This window comes from Colletotrichum gloeosporioides (genome assembly GCF_011800055.1).
Source record: "Colletotrichum gloeosporioides strain Lc1 chromosome Unknown consensus_48, whole genome shotgun sequence".
Lineage (NCBI taxonomy): Eukaryota > Fungi > Ascomycota > Sordariomycetes > Glomerellales > Glomerellaceae > Colletotrichum > Colletotrichum gloeosporioides.
Window position 1 is genome coordinate 636,571 of NW_025544693.1, and position 27,528 is coordinate 664,098.

At 55.1% G+C, this 27,528-nt stretch overlaps 7 protein-coding genes across 7 annotated transcripts; 2 read left to right on the forward strand and 5 right to left on the reverse strand.

The window, feature by feature from the left end:
* Positions 1-2,796: 2,796 nt before the first annotated feature.
* GCG54_00004169 (uncharacterized protein) lies at positions 2,797-4,898 on the reverse strand (the record flags this gene model as incomplete). Its single annotated transcript, XM_045404223.1, has 3 exons — positions 2,797-3,575; positions 3,626-3,986; positions 4,563-4,898. The coding sequence occupies 3 exons, from the start codon at positions 4,896-4,898 to the stop codon at positions 2,797-2,799; spliced, it is 1,476 nt and encodes a 491-aa protein (XP_045264058.1).
* Positions 4,899-4,931: 33 nt separating this feature from the next.
* On the reverse strand, positions 4,932-6,011 carry GCG54_00004170 (uncharacterized protein; the record flags this gene model as incomplete). Its single annotated transcript, XM_045404224.1, is given in 4 exon segments — positions 4,932-5,070; positions 5,242-5,401; positions 5,419-5,631; positions 5,651-6,011. 4 exon segments carry the CDS (start codon positions 6,009-6,011, stop codon positions 4,932-4,934), a joined length of 873 nt encoding a protein of 290 aa, XP_045264059.1.
* Positions 6,012-6,846: 835 nt separating this feature from the next.
* On the forward strand, positions 6,847-8,637 carry GCG54_00004171 (uncharacterized protein; the record flags this gene model as incomplete). Its single annotated transcript, XM_045404225.1, has 1 exon — positions 6,847-8,637. One exon carries the CDS (start codon positions 6,847-6,849, stop codon positions 8,635-8,637), a length of 1,791 nt encoding a protein of 596 aa, XP_045264060.1.
* Positions 8,638-9,176: 539 nt separating this feature from the next.
* GCG54_00004172 (uncharacterized protein) lies at positions 9,177-12,254 on the forward strand (the record flags this gene model as incomplete). Its single annotated transcript, XM_045404226.1, has 1 exon — positions 9,177-12,254. The coding sequence occupies one exon, from the start codon at positions 9,177-9,179 to the stop codon at positions 12,252-12,254; it is 3,078 nt and encodes a 1,025-aa protein (XP_045264061.1).
* Positions 12,255-12,906: 652 nt separating this feature from the next.
* On the reverse strand, positions 12,907-13,332 carry GCG54_00004173 (uncharacterized protein; the record flags this gene model as incomplete). Its single annotated transcript, XM_045404227.1, has 1 exon — positions 12,907-13,332. The coding sequence occupies one exon, from the start codon at positions 13,330-13,332 to the stop codon at positions 12,907-12,909; it is 426 nt and encodes a 141-aa protein (XP_045264062.1).
* An 855-nt stretch (positions 13,333-14,187) lies between these two features.
* Positions 14,188-15,933, reverse strand: GCG54_00004174 (Cytochrome P450 monooxygenase FUM15; the record flags this gene model as incomplete). Its single annotated transcript, XM_045404228.1, has 2 exons — positions 14,188-15,613; positions 15,635-15,933. The coding sequence occupies 2 exons, from the start codon at positions 15,931-15,933 to the stop codon at positions 14,188-14,190; spliced, it is 1,725 nt and encodes a 574-aa protein (XP_045264063.1).
* A 3,526-nt stretch (positions 15,934-19,459) lies between these two features.
* On the reverse strand, positions 19,460-21,443 carry GCG54_00004175 (uncharacterized protein; the record flags this gene model as incomplete). The annotated part of the gene is made up of 2 exons (XM_045404229.1): positions 19,460-20,241; positions 20,294-21,443. The coding sequence occupies 2 exons, from the start codon at positions 21,441-21,443 to the stop codon at positions 19,460-19,462; spliced, it is 1,932 nt and encodes a 643-aa protein (XP_045264064.1).
* Between the last annotated feature and the right edge of the window lie 6,085 nt (positions 21,444-27,528).

The following is a 27,528-nucleotide window of genomic DNA, read 5'->3' on the forward strand; positions in this document are numbered from 1 at the left end:
TGGCTGGCAGCACCGCGCGAACAGGTACGCAGCGTCGACCTCTCCCACACTGTCTCGATGGTGTCTCAATCCCCTTCTCGAGCCTGGGACGGCGTGTTTGCTTCTTCGCCTTCTCGCCCTCACCACCGTCCTGCAGTAGTCCCCTTCTCGTCGGGCCTGCATCCTGTCCTCCATCTGCAAGGGTCGTCTCGCCATTGCTAGAGACCAACACCACCGCTTCGTTCGTCTGCCCACGGCCGTGCCCTCTCGCAGCGTCTCCCTGCTTCTTCCGGCTCTCTTTCTCTGTCTCTCCTCCCGTTCATGCAAGGCGGCTCTCTTGAACGGGCCTCATCTTTCTTGTCTCTCCTTCATCTCGCGCGCCCTTTTCCAATCACTTTGAACTATCGCCTGTAATCCCATCTCCCTCAACTCCGGCCGAAAAGAGCTGCAAGTCATGTAAGACAGACGGGCATAATCTTCACCCTGTATCTCCCCAGCTTTCCTGCTCTATCGCTATCGTGGTGCAGACGCCTCGATGCAGACGCAGTCTATTCATCCTCCGCTCAGACTTTGGTGCTAGAGATACGGCTCGATCCTCCCTCCTGTCACCTCCTACACAGGACACACAGACGGCCTCGTTGAGTCAGGTTGCCACACTCAGCAACCATTGTTTCTGACAATACACCTTTCAGTCGGGCCCGTAAATTGCTTATTGTCCATCAGTCTCCCTCCCAGTCTCACCGCGCCAAAAGGGTCGCTTTGCAGACGTTGAAAGAGCACCACCACGGACAAACAAGAGCGTCTCATTCATGCGACCAACCCTCCTCGAAAGCCAGGCCACGAAGGGAAAACGTGCTCCTCATGCGGTGCCACCACCACCACATCCATTTAGACTTCACAGTGCTCCCCTTCAGAAGCCCCGTCTCCACACCCAAGACGCTTCAAACTGCACAAAGGGATCTGGCCGAACGGCATCAGGCCAGCTGCCTGCCCTTGATTGCCTGCTTTATTGGTTCCTGACGGCGACCCAGGTCGTCGGCTTAGCGAATCCTTTGGCCGTCTAGAGATATTCCGATCAACCGCCGACGACATCATCCCCCTTCTTGGGCGTATTGAAACGCTATTGCATTCCCTTTGAAGCTTGTTTCCTGTGTGCCTGGCTGTGTAATGTCACCCCTGACCTCGACCCTCCCTCCCGAACGACGATGACGCATGACTCGAGGTGCTCCTGACCCTCAAGTCGGTTGACTGCTCCCGAAACGTCCGCCAAAGGTGTTCTAATCTAAGTGCCCTCATGACACATCCCGGGCGACCTTCAAGGTGGTCTGCAGTACAGCGGTGGCACTCAAAGTGACAAAGCCGACATCGTATCAGGAATAATGGGTGCTCCGCAGTACGACAGGCCTGCGGAGAGGGGCTGCTTAATGGCTTGCATCAGAAACGTGGGTATTCGATCGCTCAGCCCCGCGCCATGAGGGCAACGGGGCATGTGGAGAGGGTTTGGGCTTCGAGCACTCTTTTCGAATTTCAGGAAATAGGATCTCTTTGTCTGATGGACATTGATGTTCAGGAGGGCCGCATCGCGGGGTCGGGTCGACGGCGGCAAAATGCGAATCCCGAAAATCACCACTCTGGCGGCAAAACTCGCAACAGGACGACATCGAGGGCAACAGGATCTAAAGCGTCACCCGCGACTGCCGCCAGGTCGCCTCGCAGACACGAGAGAAGACGTGCGAACAAGTCATCGAAGGAGGTGGGTGGTCGTCAAAACCACCAAAGTTGCGATGCGGTCGTCGCGACGCGGCTCTGTCGCGCGACGCAGGCGCGTTCTAGCGCGTTCGGTCGCGACTTTTTCAGATTGCGTGCAGCTCCCATTGCCCAATCAGGACCGACCGTGCACAAGCACCCCGTCCCATTGGCTCGTCAAATCTCAGACCGTTTGACCCGACACAGTGCGCCGGTGCCTCTGGTGGGGCACCTTCCCTGCTCGCTTGATACGTACCCGTCGTCTTATCCAACGTCACCTCGCGCGCCCAACCTGGGAAGGCTCTCGACCTGAACATCCACTTCCGCACACGTCTGTGAGTCCACGTCAGGGCTTGTCGAATGCTGGCTGCCACGAAGTCGAGGGGCCACAACGGCGGGCATGGCGAACCCCCCGGGGCTTGGCCGATTCTGCTTCCCTCTCCACGTCTCTGCGCTTCTCCCGGCTCTTCTCCCGGTTTCCTGATTAACATGATGTCGCTTCATCCACCCGAGTCGTCATAGCAACCAGGTACCACGCTCGCTTAGGTTTGATGAAGCGGCCGGGGGAGCCGTGTAAGTCGACCGACGACGTGCCATGGACATCAGGTTGCTTCGATAGCTGGTGTTTAAACTTCGTCATCGGCGACTTGGCCATTTGTGAGGAAATGAAGCGAAGGTTCCCTTTTCTGCGACTCCTGTTTTGCGGCCCTTTCGCCAAAATCGAGAATCTACCAGTTCGTATGAAGACCGTATCCTTTCAAGCTCAGCCCATGAAGCAGGCTTATGCAATTGAGTCTTCAGGTTTGGATTAACGCAGTGCTTTGGTCTAGTCCCTAATATGCTTTCGGCAGAAATATCGACCATGAATGTCCAGGCTCCATTTCTTTGGCGAGGTTATCAGCACAACTCTGAGGCTGGGCAACCACCCCCCTGGCTCCAGATCAGCCATGATTCGAAGCACAGACGCAGGGCATTGCCGGAGCCTTTTGGAGCCTCCGTGTCTTCTACATCATAACTAAGAGAGCACGGTAGATCAAGATGGCGCAGCGTGACAGTATGGGAGCGATCGACCTACGGAACATGAGCCTGGCCATTCACGCCCTTACGCTTCTTGAGCTCCCTCTGCTCCCCCATCCACTCGCTGTCGACCTGCATCGTCCAGCCCATGTCATCGTCATCCCGGTCGCTCGTTTCATGGAGCTGCTGCCTTTTCTTGCCGTTTGTGTTGACAGGTTCAGCGATCGAAGGCTTCATGTTTGACTCGCACAGGTCATCCACCTCCATCATCGTCGCGTCCAGTTCCCGCTGGCCATAGCAGTCTCTGAAATGGCCGCCCAGCGAGTGCGTAATACCAGCGTCAATCTTGGCGCGGTACGCTCGTAGACAACCCCAAGCCTCAGCGTATGCTTGGAACAGGGCTCTGTCGTTCGGACTGGAGTGTCCATTCCTTTTCGATCTGTACACGACCAGGTACAGCTTATTGTTGCCGCGCACGTTCCGGCCTATGGCGAGCCTCGGGTCGACGTAGAGGTTGGTGTCCGTCAAGGCATCCTTTGCAAACAACTGCGGGATGTTGCCGTTAAAGAAGAAAACCTCGAATGGCTTCTCGCCAAAAGCTAGGAGGTCTCTGCTGAGTCCCTGGGCGTCCCAGATGTCTGCTCGGGACGCCTCGTGTGCAGCAATATCTGCGGCAGTGTCTGGCTCTGCATCCTGGGCGAAGAAGCCAGCCTCTTGTCGCTCTGGCGCATCCTCGGGGTGGAAAGCTTCTAGGTACGTCTGGTAGCGCATGTCGAGGAGGAAGAGGTAGTTAATCGGGGTCCTCCAGCCCATGGCCGCCCAATTTCCGCCAGCTATCAGTATGATTAGAGGGTGGAACAGTCAACGTCCGGACTGCACTTACTCTCTCGAACCCATATTATCTTGAGTGTTATGTACATGAGGTAGGGTGTGCCGGTCTTGTATATTTTGGCGCCATGGAGGAGATCGAACGTGTCTTGCAGGCAGCTATTAAATCTGGCCTTGAAAATCGATGCGTCCTTGAGATTAGGCCTCTTCAGAGTCAAGTCGTTGAAGATCGACCTCAGAACAGGCAAGGCCTTGATTTCGCTGAGGTCAATGTGCTCCCATGAGTAAGCTGGCGAATCAGTATCGGCAACTTGCAGGTGAGGAGGCACAGCCGCGAGGGCTTCCCGTTTGACCTGGTGTCTCTTCAACTCCGCCATCTCGGCGTGAGTTCTTCTTAAGCCAGGCTCATACAAGAGCTGGTTATGAGGATGAAGTTTGCATATTGAGGATTTCGCTAGAGCTGTTTACCAGGCAGCACGAGTCCCTCGACCCATAAAAGATCGACGACCCACAGATGCCGTTCAGATCGAAGCCACAGCCAATCAAACGGATTCAATCATGGAGCTCGCAGCGACACGTCAACCGCAGGTCCAATGCGGACTTGAGAGGAGGTTTGCAGAGTAAAATAACCCATTATTAGAGGAGATTGCGTATCTTGCATGTTTTTATGTGCCTACAGGTCCTGCATGCTGGAACAAATTGGGAGTCATGTTTTAGGAGATAATGATGATTGCAGAGACGACAACGATAACAGAGACAAAAGCAGCATCAGACAGAATCTCACTTTTTTCATTAGGGTTATTAGAGCAATCTATGGGCTCTTTCCTCGGGCAGCTTTGAATTTTAAAGCTTTCCTTCCCGAGTCTCGGCATTATAATTGTCAGTCTCTCCGCTGGGCTGTCCGTTCTCTTAAGATCATTCGGTATTCCCAGATCCGCCAAGCTCTCGCTTCCGGTATCGACAGGGGCCTGTAGCATTTCATCCTGGCCTACTGGTCTTTTCTCTTTGTTCTTTTTGCAAAGGGCAATGGAGAGGCCAGTCTTCAGCTGGCGCTTGTTCTCGTTCTTCTCAGCAGCTTCGTGGACCTCTGCCACGATCTCTCCCTCAAGCTTAAGACCTACTCGGACTAGCTCAGTCACAAGTGTGCCATAGTAGCTCTTAAAGTGATCGCCCAATGAAGGAGCGAGTCCCACGGAGAGCGTGGTGCGAAAGGTCCGCAGACTAACCCAAGCCTCAAAGTATGCTTTAGGCAGACCCTCGACGTACAAGCTGTACTGCTCGTTTCTTCTTGGCCTGTACACAACAAGGTAAAGGTTCTCGTTTCGCATGGTTCGAGCGATATAGAGCCTCGGATCGATATATCAGTTGACGTCTCTGAAGGCATTTTCTCCATAGAGCTGCTCCCTGACTTCACCACCGAAGTGAACCTCGAATGGCCTCTCTCCATTTCTCAGCATGCCTCTGCCGATTCCCCCAGTATTCCAAAAATTCTCTCCTATTCTTCCGCATCGATGACCGTCGTGCTCTGCTGATACTGCTGCTGCGGGCGCTGCTGGTAAGGTTTATATCGATGCGGCAGGGCCTGGGCTGGTTCTGCGGGAAGCTGTCGAGACTGTGAAGCCACAACGTTGTTAGATCATGGTAAACGGATACTGGAACGCAAATACTCACAGCTGGGTTCGGGAGAGCCGGTCGGGTCGTAGCGTGTCCTGGCCGCTCAGTGGATGCCTGTACTGGTTTAGGATCTTGCGCGCGCGGGGGCGCAGGCGCAGGCGTGGAAACTGGCTTTGGTCGCGGTGGTGCAGCACCGGGTCGAGACCTCCAACCATTCCTGGTAGCGCATGTCACGCGTCTCGGTCAAGTTCCGCGGGTACGCCCATCCCATGGCGGCCCAGTCCTCATCGTCATTGCCAGCTGTAGTCATGGTCAGTGAGTGAAGTGATGCATAGGTAGGGAGATCAAACTTACTGTAGGTGATCCACATCATCTTGATGACATAGAAGACAAGATATTCCTGGGAGACCTTGTAGATTGCGTTGTCGTAAAAGACCGCGAACGTATCTTCAAGGCATTTGTCGACAGTATTCCGTCTTGAAGTGATTGGCGTCCTTGAACGCGGGTCTCCTGAAGCTCAAGTCCCTTATGACACCCTGCCACATAGGCATGGCCTTGACCTCCCTCAGACCGGCATGATCCCAGGTGTAGCTGGGAGCGGGAGGGGGGTGCTGTTGCACCGGTCTCGGCGCTTCCCTCTTCTGGTCAGTCTTGAGCTCCTTGGGCACCGGTCTCGGCGCTCCCTTCTTACCAATCTTCTTCTCCTTGGTCTTAGGCTTCTCGGTGCTCGCCTCAACCTCGGGCTGCGGGACAATGTCGGCCGCTGGGGGGTTGGTAGGCGTGGCGGCCTGCGGCTCCTTCTCCTTTTGTTTCTCCCACTCTGCCATCTCCGTGGGATTCTTTGTCTCGCCAGACGCAGAACAATTCAACTGCATTGTTAAAAAAAAAAAGATGATTGTGGAAGAGATGGAGGACTTTGAGGAATTCGAGAGGTGGGATCTGCTAACTTCTAAGGCAGGCCGTGTAAGTCCTTTGACCCATAAATTCTCACCTGGGACATGGCTATAGCCAATCAAGACGCTTCGTTCATGAGCTCTCGACGACATACCTTAAAAACAACCGCACAGGTTTAGGAGGGCTGGTTAATATTGCTGACGAACGAATAAGTATAAATAGCTTGATTTCTCCAAAAGCTGAGAGATAGAAGGATGTCAATCGATGGACGTCTTTTGACAAGGGACGTTTGAGCAGCAAGTACCTAGTACTGGCTGAAGTGAAGTACATTTGCACCTTCTTGATCAAACCGGCTCAGTGAAATTTTTTTCCAGAGCTTTTGTTTAGAGATAGATATCAGCCATCTGTTAGATGGTCATAGACTGCGCGGTCAAAGCCGTCTATAAGTATAGGACAAGTGCTAAAAAATTGTCATTGCCTTGCCTAACCCACAAACCATTGTATTGAATCAGAGCTTTATATTTTCCATAAGCATTGATTTTTAGCTGTCCGAAAATGGCGGGTTTTTTTTTTTGGCGGTTGTAAGCATTTTCATTCCACTAACTGACCAACCTGCCTAATCTAACCGATTTCACATCTGAACTGTACCCTCCCCATACACACGCGCACACACACCTCGCCCACAGCCACAAGCACCCGCGTCGCCCGCGTAAGTGACGAGAATTCACCCTTGCCGCAGTAAACTAAAGTGAAACAGTCATTCCAGTGATGGCTAGGCCTTCCAGAAAACCGAGGAAGAGGTTGGCGTCTCGAGCCGAAGAACACCAGGGCGGCAAGAAGAAGGCCCGAATCACAGAAGTCGCCTACAGCGACGACAGTGATTACAGGCAATCCAGCGACGATAGCGACTTCGATACTGACAGCGACCTGGAGAGCTTGGTAGATCTGGGTGTATCCAATGGCAAAAGTGCTAAGACCAGCGCTACGGCCAAGAGAAAGACTCCAGCAACAAAGGGCAGGACAGCCCAGGAGGACCCAGAGGATACCGAAGAGAATGACGACATGGAATTGGACAGAGAGGAGACTTCGAAAGGCAAGAGCGCTAAGACGAGCGCTACGACCAAGAAGACCTCGGCGAAGAAGAAAAATGGCAAGACAGCCAAGGAGGAGGAACGTGTTTGTGAGGGCAAGTCACCAGCCTGGGTCAACTTTGAGACGATGTTTTTCGGCGTCGTCAACGGGCAGGAGATCTTGCGTGCCTTCAATCACAGGTTCCCGCGCCTCAAGGCCGAGGAACTAGACGACCTGCTGCCAGAGAATATATCCGACGAGGCGTACGACGAGGACTGGACGGCCGAAGACGAGGCCAGCCTCAAGAGCAAGTGGCAAAAGAACCCTCAGCGCACGAAGCTCATCGACTACAAGGACTCGACGCTGCCGAAGCTCTTCCGTGCCACGCTTCGAATTTTTCACATAGCACCATTCGAGATCGTCTCGGCCAAGTATTTCCTCGGATACGAAGGCAAGTCCGCCAACAAGTCTCAAAAGTGGACAACAACCTTCTCGCAGTACATGTACGAGCTGGTGGTTCATCCTCTTTGGAACTTCGACATCAACTTGTTCAGGACCGCCATGCAGTATGCCGTCATCTTACGCACTCGAGACACCCGCACGTGGAAGCTCGTCCCGCCAAACAATGACGTTTTCTTCCAGGTCTTCAAGCAGGTCATTGCAGAATCCAAGGGCCAGGACAGGCCCATAATGGAGCATCACGCGGAGGTCCGGGAATGTCTCAAAAGCCGGGCGGTCACGATTCCGCCCTACTCTGAATTCCTTCGGTGCCTCGAGGACACTGTCGTGGTGCACGAAGATGTCGACTCTGATGCCAGCAACGAGCAGGGGCCGGTACTGGCCTACAAGGTCAACAATCACGACCTCAAGCATATCAAGCAGGCGTTGGATAGCATGGCCAATATTGGCATGCCCTACTTCCTTTCCACAGAGGTGTATTCTCGCTACATCCTCGGCAGCCGGCAAGACGTCGGAAAGGGGGCGCACAAGGGAGAGGAGAATAAGGACGAACCGCCCGTCGGCGAGTCCAAGTTGAAGGAATACATCGGACGAGCTCTCCTGTCGCTCCGCAGAGGCGAGGCCAAAGAAGCGAAGCGGAGGAAGCGGCTGAGGCAAGAGAGCCAGGACGAGACTGTCCAGGCCGAGTCAAGCGCGTTGGCAGAGACACAAGCTCAGCTCAATGCCGAGAAAGAGTCAACGAATAAGCTACGGATCAAACTGAAGGGGAGGGACACTCGACTGAAGGAGAAAGACACCAAGATTGCCCGACTCGAGAAGGAGTTGGAGGACCTCCGAAACCAGGCTCCGCCGGGAGCTCCGCAGAGCAGAGCCGATAGTTCCGATTTCTCGAGCAGTGGCACTGACTCTGATGAGAAGTCTGTTTCTGGGAGGAAGATGGGGCAACCTCTAATACCAGAGGTGAAGAGAGAGCCATCTATCAAATCAGAATCGGAGGACACCGAGACAGTTTTTGGGAGCTTGGCATAATCTCAATGGCCTTGCGAAGACCGAGGACGTCCAAACCTCCAAGAGTGGAGGTAACTGTAGATAGAGGCACGGGAGTCGAATCAGAGGGAAGGATGGTCAGTTCCAAGACCGGAACTTTGAAAGGGTAGCTTGAGAGTGGAAGAGCAGTACAGCTCGAGGGGATGAGCATATATCATATATATAGCTCTGAACGAAAACAAACTCTTCTCTATCATCTGTTATCATTAAATTGCTTACTACGCAGAGCGATCTCTATTACCCTGTGAATTATCTCCACTGAGCCATATGATTGAAAGTTGTCGGTTGGTGGTGACATTGATGTTAAGGGGGCAGATATAGGTTTCAGTAGTGTGACATGAGGTAATTGCTTAGACGGGCGTTCCTTTAAGTAGGCCGTCCTTGGCTGTGGCGTAAAATGCAAGTGTAAGGTAGGTAGTCGCGGTTGCCTTGCTATACATACAGTCCCATAAATATCCGGAAGGGCAAGTGCTCTCACAGTCCTACTGCTAGCGTAACTTCCCTCCCAGGTCAACTTCTCCATGAACATCAAGGAGACCACCCAAGGGGTGACGGGCAGATTGGAGGGAAAGCGCAGCGAAGCTAAGCATCTCAACAAGGTAAGACAGGATCTACAAAAGCGCACCCCAGACTTGGAGGCCATTGCATTGACATTTCTAACCGATAGAATGGAATGGGACACAGAGATGAACAGGCAGGAGCAGGCAATCACCGACAGCAGCGCGCTCCATAACGAGCCGGAACGCGTTTTTGACATTGAACCTGCGCCGAGTGCTCTCGACCCGAAGAGAAATCAACCTGCCGGCCAAGAGGTCGGTGACGATCTGGTGGCGCTCCTTCCAACTTCGCTCAAGGATAAGAATGAAGCGACGACACAAACAACCACGGCACAAGAAAATATGAAACGCGACAAGAAGATGCTGGTGTCACGGGAAACAGTTCTCGAGAAGCACAAGGAAATGGAAAAGGACCTCAGGGAGAGGATCTCGACGCTGGAGAAGTCCCTCGGCGAAAAGGACGCCGCGATCAAAGCGCTCGAGGAAGCCAAAGACAAAGCTACAACTCAAAGGAATAGTCAAAGGAAGCAACTCATGACCTTGAGGGCAAGCGACATCATGTACAAGAATCACGTTGCCAAGGTTGAAGGAGATTGCGATCGATACAAGGAAGAAGCAACACAGCTTCGCAGCGATCTCGAAACGGCGAAACAGAAGTACGATCAGGACATGCAAGAGTCAGAGGACAAGCGCGAAAGGGCAGTCTCATCAGCCAACAAGGCGCACGAAGACTCCAAGACATTACACAAGAAGGAACTGGGACAGATGCAACAACGCATCGACGAGGCTACGACAGCCCGCAACTCTGAGAAACTGGCGATGGAAAAGCGTATCGAAGAGGCTACAACCGCACACCAGGAGAATATTCTCGAGATGCAGGGGCGTATCGACGAGGCTACGACCGCGCGCGAGTCCGAAAAACTGGCGACGGCAAAGCGCATCGAGGAGTATGAGAACAAGGTTGAGAAGTTGCAGCAGAAAAGCAAAGAGACTGCAGACGCGCATACAAGCAAAACGAAAGATTTACAGAAGCGTCTTGATGATGCTGCTGCCACACACAAGACTGAGATGGAGGAGATGCAGCAACGTATCGACGAGGCCACGAACACGCACAAGACTGAGAAGCAGGCGACGGAAAAACGCATCGACGAGTCTAACCGCGAGATTGAGCGGCTGCGGCAAGGTATTAACGAGACCGCGGCCACGCACGAAAGCACGATGAAAGATTTACAGAAGCGTATTGATGATGCTGCTGCAAAACACAAGAATGAGGTGGAAGAGATGCAACAACGCACCAAGGATGATGAGGTCAAGCATAAGGAGAAGATGGATGAGATGGAACAACGCCTGACCACGTCCAAGGCCTCTTACGATGCTCAGCTGGACGAGATGAAAAAACGCGCCGAGAACTCTGAGACGTCGCACGAGGAGAAGGTGAATACGATGCAGCAACTCATCGAGAATGCCAAAATAGCCCATCGTGAAAAGCTGGACGGGAAGCAACAAAGTATGGATGCAGCCAAAGCCGCCCACGACGCCGAGACGGACAAGTTGCGGAACAGGATCGAAGACACCAAGACCAAGTACAAGAACAGGGCGGGGGTGGCTCAAAAGCAACTGAACGACTCCAAGGCTACACACGAGGACAAGGTGAAGGAGATGCAGAGGCAGATTGACGAGTGCAACACCGCACGCGATAAAGATGCGGAGGAGCATGAGGAGGAAATGAAACGCATACAGAAAGAGATGGAGGAGATGGCAAACACACATTGGGCCGCCATAGAGACCGAAAAGTCATTGCAAGACCAGGAGAAGCAGTCACTGGAAACGACTCACTACCAAGAAAAGGGAGGTTATGAGACAGCGCTCAAGAACATCAAGTTGGAGATGGAAACCCTCAAGAAAGAGCACGCAGCAGCCATCCATAATGCCAAAGAAGAGCGTCATCGGCTCGAACAGAAGGCTACCGGGTTGGAAGATCTAGTACAGATACTGGGTAACTCAAAAGACGAGGTGGAGAAGCACTTAGAGGAGGAGAGGCGCGACGCAGCGCTGAAAAGTTCGCACCTCGAGCGTCTCGAGAAGGACTTGGCAGATGTGGAGTCGGAAAAGGCCGAGGTGGGAAACCAGCTCGCCAGCACAGAGGCCGAAGTGCAAGTGCTGCAAGAGAGTCTCAACACAGAGACCAGAAAGGCTGGCGAAGCTGGAAACAGTCTCCGGTTGGCCAACGAGTCTCACGCCGATGCACTTTCCCAATGGGCGAGACTTTTCTTTGGTCCAAATGCAGTTCACAGCGAACGGGCGCTTGTACTAGCCATCAGCAAAGGCACCCAGGCCGCTGCCCAAGACCACAGGCCCTGGCTCATCAGCGAGTCTTCCACAGCTGACCAGCGGCTCTCGGAGTTTCGTCGCCACGAGCTGGGCGCCGTCGTTTCGATGCTCATCAATCTCCTACGAGACAGAGACCTTGAAATACAATGGTTTGGTGGCCTGGTCCGGAGACTGATTACGCTGGTATCACAGGCTCCACGAGTCAACACAGCGTTAATACAGTGGATTGTCGACTACAGCAATTGGAGTCTTTCGCTCGTACATCCAAATGAGCATGTCATCCCTGCGCGGGCCGCGATCTGGGCGCTGGTGGACGTTTTGAAGTCTAGATGGCCCAACATCGGGCACATCGAACACTCGCACGATATTCTGCAAGAATGCTGGGGTCTCATCGCTCAGCATGACCCCAAGGCAGTCGACGCCCAGGGACTCAATGCCCAAGGGAAAGTTCCAATGGTATTAGAGCTCCTGCAAGACAACAGTGGGAGTGTTGTTCACATCGTCAAGAAGCCCGAATGGGTGTGGGCTGTCATCATGGACATGCAGAAACAGACCTGCGCATTCGTCAAAGAGAATTGCTTGCGAGAAGTGGCTATGGATAATGGTGTATGGGACAAGGAGATTAAGGCGGGGAACACGGTTATCCATTTAGATATGGGTAAGCCAGAGTGCATGGACTTTTATATTGAACACTGGGTATTTGAGGACTAAATAGAAGTATCGCGTGGCTCTATCATTGCGTCCGTTTTATATGTGAGAATTATTTCACGTGTCTTACTCTTGCTGCATATTGTAGAGGGACGCCTCAAACTACCTAAAGTCTTGATCACAAACGCGTCAGGGGGACAAATGAATTCACAGCCACAAGTCTCTATTCAGCAAGATCTATAATGTGCTACAGAATCTGTAGGCCTGCTGTTGATATTAACAGTAATGATCCCTATAGCTGTGATTGCTAGGGACTTGAAGGCTTCTTTTGCCATTGATATCAACCAGGAAACTAGCCAGATGCATCTACTGAAAGAGGATTTGTACCGATATGGCGTTGACGACGTCGAGTGAGTGTTGAGAATAGATGGTGATTTCCTCGACTAAGACGTTTCGCGGGTTGACGAAGGAAAGCCCTGCTTAGCACTTGAGGCTCGCCCGACTGATTCTTCCGTCAGGAATCATGGCATGCGTGGTTTCTCGTCTTCGGGGATGACATCACGAGGGAAGATCTGCTGTCAATCAGGGATATAAATCACGCCTCCGCGCATATTTTGGGCAAGGTATAAATTCAAGCTACCTTACTCCTCCAAGGGCGACGTTGCCCTTGCCCTCTGAGAGCGATGTTGCTGCTCATAACCATCTGCCTAGAACTCTATCGCCCGTCTTCTCTGCGACAAATGCCCTTTTCCTCTGAGAGCGATATTGCTCTCATCTCCTTTGACGGCTGTATTCCCCCTCTCCCGCCTGTGCCAACCTCCCATGAGACGGTGTTGTCTCGTTTCCTGAGGTCGCCGAACCAGGCATCGTCGCTGTTCTCCTCGTCGCTAAACGTGGCATCGTCGCTGTCGCCCTCGCCAGACGAGGCGTCCTCTTTATTGTCCTCCTCATCGGACGATGCGTCTTTGTTGCCGCCCTCCTTGTTGTTGCTTCCCTCCGCACTTGACGAGGCAGCGGTGTTGCTGCCTTCCGCCCTGGACGAAGCATCGTCGTTGTTGTCATCCTCCTCATTGTCGCCTTCCATGGAACTGAAGGAAAAGTCATCGTTGGGAGCTTCAAGAGAGAAAAGGTGGGAAGTCATGTCAAAAAATGGAAAAAAAAAATGAAAGTGAGAAAAGAACAGCGCAGGTTTTTCAAAGACATATTACTACAGGCATACTGAAATTATAGAATGTGTAGAACTAGCTAACTTACAGACTTCAATAGTTGTTTAACGACGTATACTAGGCTGAGTTGTGAATTTAAGTGCGACTAGCCTATCTGTACTGCTTCTCTACGAACCCAACTGAGATGCTAGTATAAGTAGGTTAACGTTACAAAATATAGTGTAAATAGCTGACTTATAGTGATTTTCTGAGGACCTAACTGAGAAAGTAGTATAAGCAGGTTGGTCTCGCAAATTGTAGTGCAAGTGGCTAACTTACACTGTTTATTAACAGCTTAGATTCTATTAGATCTTCTCTAAGGCCGCCCTTAGTAAGGTATTAACATTCAGGACATCACTATGCTTTATCGAGAAAAACATCATTCCTAGGCTATAGGTGAAATCGCGTCCTCGTCAATGCTGTTGTCTGATAATCATTAGTAGTCCTTCCTACATATACTACCTAGGGCGAACACTGCACAAAAATTATGGATCATAGACGAGAGTGCATTACGAGGAAGCTTTTCCATGCAGGCACGAGAGGGCAGTTGTACGGCCACGAACAGAAAAGAATCACACTGACGGGATTGAAGAGCACATCATCACACAGGTCCACGAAGTTGAACATGGCTATATACAACGTCACCGTCTACCTCGAATCAAACACTAATACTATCCAAAGCCCCGACAGTCCATGGCTGTACGGGTTCAAAGTGCTCAGCGCGTCCCAGGAACCCAGCCCAGTGTCATGCATCGTATCATTAATTACAGCGTTGCGCCAAGGTATCTCCATCACCACCCGTCAACAATCTTCACGTACACATGCAGGCCCTTGGCCGGGCGCGCGGTGACGCCGCCCTTGATTGTAATGTTCTTCTCGTCGTACTCCTCCTTGTTCTTCAGGCTGAACTCGAAGCGGCCGATCCACGAGGCCAGGATACACGCAAACTCTGCCTTGGCGAAGCCCTGTCCGATGCAGCTGCGCGGGCCGTGGAGGAAAGTCATGAAGGCGTAGTTGCTCGTGGCGCCACCGCTGGCGGCCGTCTTTTTGCTCTCGGCGTCGGCGCCGTCGCGGGGCATCCACCTGTCGGGGTCAAAGCGGCCGGCATCGGGGCCCCACAGCGCCGTGTCCTTGTTCGTGGCCCACGGGCAGAGCATGATGCGGGTTCCCTTGGGGACCTTGTTGCCGTCGATGACGGTGTCCACGGCAGCCTCGCGGAGGGTCATGGGGACGGGGGAGTAGTAGCGGAGGACCTCGTTGCAGACGGCGTTGAGGTAGGGCATGTGGTCAATGTCGAGGGCAGTGATGTCGCCCGGGGTGCCGGGTGTGGGGAGCCGCTCGCGGATCTCGAGGCGGAGGCGGGACTGGACCTCGGGGTGCAGGCAGAGGCAGTAGATGGCCCACATCATGGCGGAAGCGGTCGTTTCGTGGCCGGCCGCGAGGAAGGTCATCATCTGATCGACCAGGTTGTCCTCGCTGAAGCCGCCAGACTCGAGGGCGACGGACAGAATGTCAATGTCGGTGAGCTGCTTGCGCTCGAGCTTGGCCTTCTTCTCGCGGATGAGCTCGCGGCATGTGGCGCGGATGGTCTGAGCAGCCTTGGCGATGTCGCCGTTGCGGCGGAAGGGGAGAGCGTGAACGAGGGGTCCGGGGAGGAGGAGGCCCAGGACGGCGAGGACCTGCGCCTGGCGACTCGGCTTGAAGACGTGCTGGTAGGTCTGGTTGAGGGGGTTTGAGGGGTCGCGAATGGCACCAAAGTCGCGTCCCATGCCCGCCATACCGATGATGTCGAGCGTGGTTCGTGACGCCCAGTTGCCAATCTCCAGCACGGCCGTCTTGGGGCCCAGGGCCGCCTTCTCGGGGTCCTCGGTTCCGTCGGCCGCTGTCTTGGCCGCCTCGGCCATGACGGCGTCGGTGATGGCCTCGACGCCCTCGCATGCCTTGCTCCAGAAGAGGGGGTACAGATCCTTGACGTGGCGGAAGGCGAAGGCCGGCATGAGGTTCTTACGCTGGACTTTGTGGTTGTCGCCCTCGGCCAATAGGACGCCGATACCGAGGATGCGGCCGATCGATGATCGCACGGCGGTGGGCTTGTGGAAGTCGTAATTGTGTGTGACCAACACCTCGGCCAGGGCCTTTGGCGAGGTGATGAGCAAGCGCTCCTGGTTGAACAGGCCGCGGTAGCGGATGATGCCTTCGTGGGGGATGGTGTTGATCCTGGTATGTTAGTCTACGTACATCATGCGATACAAGTGAACATACCATTCAATCATGGGAACGCCAGTCGGCTGGCGCACGATTCTAGGGTATTGACCCATTAACCAGTGGTCGTCCTTGGGCCCGGGTAACGTGCGAAGAGCGGAAAAGTACTGAGGGTATAGGAAGACGACAAAGGCTCCCCAGGCCATCATCTGGAGCATCCAGGCGCTGGCGAAGGTGACAAGGAGGTGGCATCTCGAGAACACTGGCTGGCGCGATGCCAGCAATACCGCAATCACCGCCGAGCTGACGGACACTCCACGCCACGGAACCCCCATGGCGCTGTTGGTCGACTCTCGTCGGAGGCGTGGCGCCTTTGAGTTTCGAGATGATGACGACGGCGACGGAAGATGTATGGAGGTGTCGAGTTGACGCAGTCAGCTGCAAGCCTGTCGAGAGGACGTGGATGGGATGTTCGCAGAGCTGCTATGCTCGGGCAGTGGCAGCTTTAATGGTGACCACGGACGAGGTCAACAAAGAGCAGGCTGTTGAAATAGAAACAACGCAAGAGCTCGGGCTAAAGCGTAAGGTTGGTAACGTGAGGTTGTTCAAGACAAGCTATGTTGGGTTTAAGCTCAATTGAAGGGTGGGAAAGGCGAGGTAGATCCCGCGTGGGCTGAGAGCCGGTCGATCGGTTTCATGCGTACGGGGTTGCGACATGGAACCAAAGCATCGCCAGCACATGCACACCCACGTAACGACGCACGCACCGTACTTATTTTCTGCGTGCTGGTGCTGTTTGCTGGAGCTGAGGCAGGGGACGTGGGCGTTGGCCTAGGAGAGGACGCGAGACGATGGGGATCAAGATGGGATGAGACGAGACGAGACGAGACGAGACGGGACAAGCCGGACGGAGGTGGTATCCAAAAGTTGGCAATCTGGCAACTTGGAGAAAGGATCGAATGCCTTTCTTGGCAAGACGGTCGTTCGAGACTGTGGGTAACGTGTTCGTGGTTCTCGTGGTGGTGTTTGTGAAGTGGTCTTGTTCGTAGGCCGGTATTAACCAAGGGGGAGGTCCAATATAGAGGAATGTTGCTGGCTCAAGGGCCGAGCTCAGGCGCAAACGGTGCTTCAGTCTCCTCGGCCGTTCTCTTGAGGTGCTGCTGGTCTCAGGCCGTCGACGTCTCGGCTGTCGCAGCCGGATACGTCTCTCTTTTATGTCGAAAGGGTGGTGTTGGCGGTGGCTTTGGACGCAACCTAGGGTTCGTCCACGAGGCAGACGACAGGTCAAAGAAGGCTTGATCTTGTTCGATGGAGCGGGAACGGGATTCGAATGGAATGGATGATCAGCACATGATGGAAGACGGCACTCCAATCCCTGGGCCCTTGTCCATCGCCGCGTGGGAGCCCAGATGGAGGGGTCGACCTCGAATTGGATCCCATTCTCGTACTAGCCCGCAGCCAATTGGGTGGTTTGGGCTAACCCAGGCAGGGTAGTCGTATCTGAAGGGCCCACCATCTCAGACCGAGGACGGGGGTGTAGATGCCGTAGGACCGGGGCTGGGACGATTTGTTCGCCCGATCGAAGGAAAAGGTGCTTCTGTTGCTTCCACCTGGGGACCTTGGGACACCTGGAGCGGGGGGTTTCCTGGCTCAGCACTGGGTATATGTTACTGTGAAGCCACGCACCGTCCATCGGGGCAGGACACTACGGGCCAGTCGCCTCTCGAGGAGCTGCAGGGGCCACTCTCGGTCCGCCTGCACGCAGTTGCAGTTGCAGTTGCAGGAGCTCCCTCTTTTAGGTGGAGAATGTCGGACCCAGACACAACGCATCTTCTGGTCCATGTCAGCAACAGAACAGAAGCATCAGCCAGAAACACCGTCGGTGTAGAGGCATGCCGACACACCACAAACCGCATGTGTATCCCCATTCATTCGCATGTTTCGCATCGACCCGTGATTGGCCACGCCCCCGAACAAGAGCCAAGTCGCATAGGCTTCCCGTTTCAATCCGGTGGACTGTGCTTGGGCTTCCAGGCAAGAGGCTTCGTGTGTAGAACGAGTGAAAATGGCATTGGGCGAACGGACAACTGACAAACAATCAACCCATCTCGCCGGAAAACCCTGGATATCCGTGTGCTGCAGAGAGTGTTCGTCCCCAAAAGCATCCGTTTGGTCCAGCCTGGTTCAGCTCATTCAGGAAACTCACCTCGTCCAGGGCAGCCGGGACCATTGCTCGCAAGGGAAACGGCAAACGTTGGAAATTTTGAGAGAAAACACTGCACAGCCACGTTCGTTCCGTAGCCTATTCCTCTTTGCCTCTTTTGCCTCCCCGTCCGCATGCTCTTCCGCTGCAGCGCAAGGTCCAGAGCCTGCCCGAGCACCCCTCTGACAGCCTTCGTTTCCGCCCACCGTCCGTGAGGATGGTTAGACTTGTGCGGATTACTTGGCGTTCGACAGGACGCAGCTACCTAAACATAGCAGAGTTGCTGGTTGCTGCTCCTCCAAGCCTGCCGGCCTGGCACTTCTGTAGCTGATCTACACCTCGGGGGTGATTGGCCACGCTGGGTCGGCCCAGATTCCGAGCGAGCCTCGCACTCGTTTAACGTTATGCGGGCCTAGTCGATTGAATGACGAAAAAGAAATGAAGAAATCACCGACCACGAGGCTAACGCAGGCAAGCCGTCCTTCGTCCGTGTCCGTTTGCATCTCTTCGAATCCCGTTCCAGCTCCACTAAAAGCCGATCCTCCATTCTCAACCTGTCTTCGGCCCCTCTCCCATGCCATTCATCGCTTCCTCGATTTGGGAGCCCCCCATCTGATGTCCGCCCACCTGAATGATTTGTGAAAATACACTTTTCGGCGCATGAAGACCGCACAGTAAAGCAGACGTATGCCAAATACGTCCCAGAAAGGAACCCTTACCAAAACAGAAATTCCTCTAAAGCAGACCAGATGGAGCCCTCCGTGTCGTTCAGCCCATCAGAGGCTCCCCTCCATCAGGTAATCCCAAAGGTCTCATCAGTGACAGGATCACACCGGATATCCCTCCACTGCACCCCAGATACTTAAATCAACGCAGAAAGCCAGCCATTCCTGGCGTCCAGACCCTCCGTCAATCTCCACGACTCTGTGCTGAGCCCTGCTTCCTTCTCCGCTCCCACCGGGTCAATCAAATCACCGAGGAACAATCCCGTTCCGTCGGAGTCTTGAGCAACCGTCGATAAAACTCCGTTCTGCCGTTCTGCGGCTGACTTGCCCCTCTATCTCCGACCGTCAGTCAAACGCATGCCACCAATCATCTTTCGGCCGCGACGAGACTTGTGTCTGTCTCCCCACTTGTACCTCACTTGTCAAACAGCAGTCACCAAAACACACTGTGATACCTTCAAGTATTCATTCGCTGACTAATACGCTGACCTACAGCATCGTTGCCCACTGCAGGCGTGTTTCCTCTGCGCAATATGGCTCCTGTCGGAATGCCCTCTGGCCGACCCCATCTGGGCTCGTCGCCGTTTCCCATCACAGGGGCTTGAAGATGCCCTGAAGAGAAGTAAAAATCCTGCACCGTCGACTCCCGTCTCATATCATCGTGGTGATGCTGATCTCCAATCCCGAAACGCCAAAAACAACGCCATGATTAACCGTACCCAAACCGACGCCAGCATAAACCTGTGTAATTCAAGGAAAAAGATGAGAGAAGAAGATGTAGGCCACTTGCCATCCAAGATCAGGGTCATTGGCGTATATCTGTCGAATGCGCTGGATGGCCTCGATAATGATGGTCCTCACCTTGTGCCGCTCCACATGAGCACGCCATGCGATGCTAGCCAAGGTCGTGGAACTCGCTATGTAACGTTCATACTACTGCGGTCCCCATGAAGTTGGTCCACCAGCCTGAGGCGTAGCATTGTTGTCGTCGGGCATCATACGCCGGTGCGTGTCGTCGGGAGTTGATGCACTCCCGTTGTGCCAGTTGCCTGATGCCGGAGCCGGCAGGGAACTTCGATTTAGTGGCGGGGCGGCAACGCTGTGGATGGGCGGAGCGTACGGCGGGATCGACGCTGAAGATGCATTGTCTGTGTGTGCCACATAGCTCGGCGAGGCATGATAATGGTTGATATTGCCCGTGGCAAACGGCACAGGCGGTGGCACTCCCGCACCCGCCCTGCTCATTGTGTTCGGTGCATGATTCCGGCTGGCCGCGAACGGGTGTGCTCGTCTTTCGTAGCCGTTCGAGGATGAACTGCCAAAAGACCCCGGGCGACCGCCGCTAAAAGGTGGGGAGCCCGGGCCGCGAAAGCTGCCGTGTCGAGACCGAACCCTTCGTCGACTCTCTCCACCGTCAGTCGGCGGCGACCGACGCTCGCCGTGAATGGGGGCCGCTAGATTTCTGCTCAACTCGTCGAGGCCTTGGCTGTAGTCCCTTTCCCTAGAACGGCGGAACAGGCCCGACAACATATGGGAGGTGACCTTTGGCTCCGAAGGCACCTTGTCTCTGCAGTACGGGCAGCTATCCGACTCCTCGAACCACTTTTTGATGCAATGGTCTCCAAACACATGCTTGCACTTGGGCAGCCTCAGAGGTGCCTCTTTAAGACCTTCGGGCGTCTCGACGCCAAAGTCGTTGTAACAGATGACGCACGCTGCGGTTCGTTAGCTCTTTTTCTTCTCTCATCTCAAGCACTTCAAACTCACTTCTTTCGCTTTCGGAAAGATCCGAAATTGCCACGCTCTGCAGGGACTGAATGGCAGAGTTGGATGCAACCATCTTAGTTGTCACGGATCCACGCATTACCTGAGCAGCTCTTATCTGTATGTCATCGAAATCACGACCCGGGTGCCCATGCGGGTTGAGTACGAAGTTTTCGAGAATCTGCAACTCCCTCTCCTGGTCCGGATCGCGGTCTGGCGGCGGTGACGGTCTCCTCATCCCACGCCGTCCAAGAGCCGGTACTCTGCGGCGCTCCACCGCTGGGACGACTGGCAGCGGGATGTTTGGTGAGCTCGAGGACCCGGTTGACGACCCGGCTGGTCTAGTGTGAGCAGAGCCAGGGAAGAGCGCGCTGTTTGATGCGTTTGAGAAGCTCTCACCTCCAGAAGCTGTGCGGCGCGGCCAGTACGACGACGGTGTAAAGGCGGGGTTCGGTTGGGGTGCTGACGAGGGCGGTGCAGACCCAAACTGGATGCTGGGGTTCGCTGGCAGCGCCTGGACCGGGCCGCTCGGGAAATCAGGAGGCGACGTTTCGGGCGAGGAAGGGCCTTCGGTACTGGAGGTTGACGGAGGCAAATTTACAGCTACGGGAGGATATGCGCCAAAGTGGCTGTTATCACGAAGCCCAGAAGGTTGTCCAAAGCCTCTGTCAGGAGGGGCCATCGGGGGCTGATTGGCGTTGGGCGGATTTGGCTGGATGGGCGCCGGGTTGCTGTATCTCATTGGAGGGAGCGAAGGGACGGAGAACGGCGGGTGCATGGCCTGAATACCGCCTATGTCGTGCGGAGGGCCCTGGTACCCAGCCAGACCGAAATTCGGCACGGGAGCATGGTTGTAGTAGGGCGGTTCCGGGACCGAGTTGACCGGTCGATGATACGGCGAAGAGGTTGCGCGGTGGCCCATCATTTGAGACTGCCAGTGGTGCGGTGGAAGCGGTGCTTGTGATTGCCAGTGACTTGCCGACGCATGAACGGGATCGTAGTGCGGCGTCGATCTGTGTGGTGGAGCATTCGGGTGACCGTGAGCGTCTGCCCTGTTGAAGTAGGGACATCTTGACCGTTGTTGCGAATACGGAAGCTGGCCGTGGTTCGGGTGCTCTGCGTGGTGGTAGACGTAGTCCATGGTCTCATCCATAGCGGTGATGCCGTACTTCTGTCGTAGAATGGCCAAAGGCGACACCTAGACCTCAGGAGGCGTCGGATAGCAACGAATTCTTTTCCCAACCCAAAAAAGAAAAAAACCGACTGTCGGCTGAATCTCCCGTTTGCATGCACCTGCACGGCGTCGCTCGCTTGCTTTACCCGAGTCCTCTGTTCTGACCAGGGCGGGCGAGTCGTCGTACAGGTTGCCGTTGGTCGAAGCAAACGGTCACAGCAGTGGAGTTATCGGCGAATGTGGTCCGTTGGCGAGTCGTCGTGGACTGACCGAAGGAGGGGCTCGGGTTGGTCGTTGAGGCGGCCGAAAGTAATGAGAGAGATGAGGGGTTCGACCGAGCGGTGTTGGTTTTATCGGTCGGCGGTTAGCAGATACTCAGGTCCACGGCTTTCCCTTCTACCCATCGATGTGGCGGCGTAAGTGATGCTTGCGAAATGACGTGTCCCGAATTAAACCCAAGACCAAAGTCGGTGAGCCGCAGAGGCAGAGACAGCGTCGAGGTGCAAGAGTCGGGAAGAGAGGGGGCGATGGTTAAGACACGGACGGGTCGCTGGTTCATACCCGCATTCGGCGAAGCAGCGAGGAGTGCGGGTGCGGGTGCGTCGTTCAGGAAAGGGCGAGATGCAGGCGTCTCGAATGGCCGTAACGGGTAAGATACAGCCGGGTGTAAGTGGTGGTGGTTTATGCTGAGGCAGGAAAGCAGCTGGCGGTTCTCGTGCTCGCAGCAAGAAAAGCAGGCGGTCTGTGTCTTGGGTTTGCTTCCTCGCTATGGTGTCGCAGGCGGTGGGAGAGTAGGGACGAAGGAGGAGCGTGAGCGTGTAAGAGGATTGTGCGTGGATGGCGAGGGTGGGGGTGAGCAGCGAGGTCGAGGGATATAAGTAGCAGGCAGTATTGAATGGAATACGAGGGTGCGTGAGCGTGGCTGCTAGGTTGCTGCTAACACTGAGGTAGCGGCAGTGGCAGAAGAGGAGGGGTCCGCATGCACTTGGCTTGTCGTGAAGCCGATGTCGCCGAGCAAGGGAGGCGGGTAGTCGAGTGTCGAGGGTCGAGTGAGGAGAAGAAGGGAGGAAGGTTCACAGAGCGGTCGGAAGGCGGCGAAGAGGATCGGTGAGACGACGACCACGAGAAAGGGACGCCGGGGGAGGGGAGGGAAGGCACGGCAGAGGAGGGGGAGGGGGGCAGACCGTCTTGGTTTTGTATTTCGTCGCAGGCAGAAGGGAAGGAACCTTGGGAACGAGAGGAGTAATAAAAGTAGGTGTAGGCGTAGACGTAAGGTAGATGCAGGCGTAGGCGTATGTACGTGAGGGCCAGGCCAGGCAAGGAGCAGGAGGAGGGACGGAGTCAAAAAGCCAGACAAGACGCCGGCCTGAGAGACCAAGCCAAACCAGCCAGGAAGAGGATGTGGATGTCACAGTATGTGGATGTATGTGGATGTATGTGGATGTATGTGGATGTATGTGGATGGGGATGGGGATGGGTTGGGGGGACTGGACATTGCCCATGAACGGAGGCACTGGGACCAGAAACGGGAAGAGAGACAATGGACGGGAAGGAGCGAGCAATCCAAGAAAGTGCGCCTTCAAGGCAGGCAAGCAAGGTGAGGTAAGGAAGGCAAGGGCGCCTCACCGCACCTGCTGCTGCTGCTGCTGCTGCTTCGAGAGCCAAAGCAAAGCCCAATTGTCTCCTCTTTCCTTTAACACGGCTCGCTTTATTTTATTTTTCTGCGTCTCACACCTCAGACTGGACAAGATTGGCGTCGGACCAGGAAGACGGCACATCTGCAGAGTCAGGGTGCTTGCTGTGCTCCTTTCTCTGCCGTACTTACGTACCCAACATAACCTTGACGTGGGTACGGGACAACAGGAGCGAGGTAAGGTGAGATGATGTGAGGTAGGTTGGGTGAGGCAGCTTAGTTTCTAACCGGTTGGCAGAGGACGTCCGGTACTTTCCAAGCCAATACCTATGTACGGCAACGCAACGCACCGCACCAACAAGAGACACTGCCAGAGCCTAGGCTGGTCCGGACTGGGGCGACTGGGCTGGCACTACCACGACTACCACCAGAGGTCCTTGCCACGGCCATGACATGCCCATGTCCATGTTCAAGTCACCAATGTCCATGTCGTTCAGGGAAAGGGAGCGGTACGGGGACTGGATTGGTCTGCGGACAGCGAAGCAGAGTGCCGCAAAGCACCTGACACAACACAGCACACCCAGCACAGCACAGCGCATCGCAGCAGAACACAGCACAGCACAACATGGGCAGAACAGGCCAGGCCATGGTGCGGCGGCGGCACGGCACTGCGCTCAATGAGGAAGACGACAGCCCGCTGGACAGGCATGTCGGGAACAGGGGAGGAGTGCGAGAATACACTGGGGCCAGCCGCCTCCACGGCGAGTGAGAGTGCACACCACAGCAGTGAGGAGCAAGAGTCAGACTCAGAGTCAGAGTCCAGCCCACCTCGCCAGGTGAAAGCGAACGGGCGAGCGCCGAGTTGAGGAAAGTTGCAATGCCATGCGCACCGGTTCCAGCTCCCAGTCGATCCCAGGTCCCGTCCAAAGAAATGGACTTGTACGCTGCTCTCACCAACAAGATGACTGGGGGGCGGTGGCAGCAAAGCAGCCATCTCAATCCAGAAATCTCGGTGTGGTCGGGTGGATGCGGTGGAGGTTCCGACAACGCTTGCAGCTGCTGATGAGGTGGTGATTGCGATGCTGCTGCTGCTCTACTAACACGGCACGACCATGTCGTCAAGTACCCTTTTCTAGGTCTGCCTTTGCACGCGCAATGATCCCTACAGTATCCTACATCGCATCACGTTCCACCTGTAAGCGTGGCCGGCCCTGGGTTGTGCGTGACTCCGTCTCGGTGGAGGGGCAGGCTATGTGACAATGGCGACGACAACGACAGCATCGAACGAGGGTTGGACGACGGGGTCCGCGAATCAACAAACAGCAGCAAATGAATGCGGAACCGGGTGCAGACGCAGAGGCAAAGTTACCAAAATCTTCACGTCGAAGGAACAGAACCAGCGGGCAGCGATTCTCCTCGTCCTTCATGACACTCAATCGTTACTTTTGGGGTCTGGCTGGCGCGGTGAGGATTGAGAGAGTCAAAGTTGAGATAATTGTGGCCCAGATGGCCTTGCCCGACAAGGGTAGACGGCGGGTGCGTTTGGGTAATCGCTGTCTGTTCGGATCCCACGGGTGTCAGTTGGCGGCAGGGCGCCTTGCCAAAGAGGAACATTGAGGTCACAAGCACCAACATGGTGGCGGCGGTGGTATTGGAGTTGACTGCTTACACGTCTGCAGGGCACCATTTTATCTCATCAAAACCAAGCCGGAAATGTGGATGGATGACACTGGACACACCTGGAAACCGCGGCTTTGTCTGCAGCTCCGCTTCAGGGGGCAAAGCGCATAGAAAAACCAGGCATGCTTCCTTCGAGAGGACATTGATTACCCTTCCACGACCTCGCCCGGGCTACGAGGGCGGGGGAGGGACGGTGTATCAGAAAAAGCGGGCGCTGATGGCAGCCCGCGGCCATCACATCAGCATTTCGATCAGTCAGTTCGTTCCCGCTGCTCTCCGCAAGCGTCAGGTGCACCATCTATGTAAGGCGTCAGCTGCCCGCGCTCTTCCGGCTTGCTTCAGTGTCGTCGCCCGCTTTGTACCTCGCTATCCGACGCCGCTGATCAGACCGGGACTGGCTGAACCCACCTCTCACGCTGCCGTCGGCTCCGCCAGGGCATTTCGGGTCGGAAGTGAGGCCGTGGTTTCTTTCATCATTCAATGTCCATCACGGTCACCGCTTCAGTCCAAGGACAAGGCATGCAAGTTGCGAGCTGGGAAGCGAGCGAGGACCAAGCCTAAGGTCGGCGTGTCAGTAGGTTGCAGTGCTCCATCCACGACAGGCACGATTGCAGGACATGTTATCAAACAACAGCATCCTTGGCTCATGATTAGCCACTTTCTCCGTCATTCTGCCCAGGACATTGCTCATATTCACAACCTTGCTGGCTGGTTGGGTCATGGACTGCGGACAGGGTTATCGGGGCAGCATGGCTTGGCTGGGCTGCAGTGCAAAGAAGCTCTGAGGGGCTGGCGGCCCTGTACGAAGGAAGAAGCGAGCGAAGCCAACTGCTCAACATCCATGTCGGTCTGGTCCCTGCGAATAAGGTGTGTGCTGGCCTGGTGCCACCACAGACGCAAGCGAACCTCAACACAGAGCGACTATATACTGGCTAGCAAGGCCCGGTGCTTGATTCTCACAGTATTCCCGCTCGATCCAGCATCGCTTCCGGTGTGGGAGCATTGAGCAAGCTCTACGCCGTCGCCTTTGCGTTTGTGTGTCGGCCGGCTGGCGCAAGCTGGGCGCGCGCAACAGGTTGAGACTAATAAAACTAAGGCAGGCCTGTCAGGTGTTGCAAGCCCAACTCGACGGGCCAGTCGCACGCACTCTCGTCGAGGCTCGCAGCACCAGTATGTTTTCGGCTTGTTATACATGATGGAGGCCTTAACACCACCCGGCTTGTCGAGCTTGGAGCACAGCTTCCTCGCCTTCCGCTACCAGCAGGTGCCTTAGTCACCATGCCCGTCTCATTCGACGAATGGCAAGCGGGACCCTGGACTGATGCACACCCCGGGCCTGGAACCCTCTGGTCAAGGTCGCTCTACCCCACCAAAACATTCATCTGGACGGGATAAGGACCTTTCACGACACCACGCTGGACCGGCCAGAGAGGGCTATGCTGCTTAAATTAAGCCGTCATGTCGCCAACCTCTCCTCTGCTTGTTTGCGCTCGTTCCAGCTCATGCACGCCTGAGGCTGTCCGTTTACTGCGGTATCGATCACTCCGAGTATTTCTTCCGACCATCTCTCTTCCTGGTTGTTGCGAACGGATATGCTCCTCTAGTGCAATAGCTCCGCAGCTTGACCCCTCCGCCGAACACCCGCCTTGAGCATGACCGGCCCCCCCCCCAGGGGAGGCCTGGCAAACCCCACGATGGTACGGGCACCCTGCTTCTTCTCGCCGGCCACTGTACTGCGTGAAGGAAGCCCTGGCCTGCACAAGACGAGAAGAAGAAAAATTCTTCCGGCACACGAGATGTTCCCTCGCAAGGGTGGCGGCAAGCTCGTCTACGCTGTCTCGGTGGCTGCAGGAACTTTGGCCCGCTGCGGAAGGCGCCCGCCTCTTGCGAAGAAACGAATGAATCGTATTTTACCTTCAAGGGAAGATGACGACGCACGGGGAATCAGGCGACGCAATGGGGGGAAAATGATGGCTGAGAAACAATGTGTGCCAGAAACCAATCAACACGAACACCCGGCGGCGGCGTCGCAGCCTTCGTTTGCGCACAGAGCAGAAGACTGCCATCGGCCCAGCATTATCCCAGGCTCTAATACGCAACATGTGGCACGTCTATTTCGCGACCGACCGACCGCCGACTTGCCGGCCGGGAGCCACGATAACGATAAAGAGGGGAAGGCTCGGTTTTCCCACAATTACCCCTCCGTGACACCTTGTGCGTGTTATCTTCCGCTAACATTCCCTTCCCTGCCATTATTCTCGGGGCCTTCTTTGGCTCATGCGACCTCGCGCTCCGTCGTTTGGGCGGTCACAAACTGGCCCGATACCTGGCGGCAGCGGCACATCTTGGTGGACACTGAGCGGATGAATGGGCGGGGCTTTGGTGGTGGCCTTGAATTGGAGTTGGATGGAGCGTTTGCGCCGAGCGAATGAACCCTTGACCGACCACACTTTTACCACCAACCACTGCCGTCATGACAGAGACACATCGACCACCTCCGGCAACCATGCCTGGCTCCCACTGGCGCCGGCCGCACACCTCGACGCAGGCCTTGATCGCCACGGGCCCATGCTTGGTTGATCTCCATCACAGGCAGTCTCGACGTGAGATTGCCGCTGCGTGGACTATATCGTCAGCATCCACGCATATTCGACTCTAACGACTGCAACACACTTTTGTCAATTTTCTGTCTTGGCCGTGTTCCATCCAGCTACATACGTCATCATGAGTTCCCATTCTTCCTCACAGGGG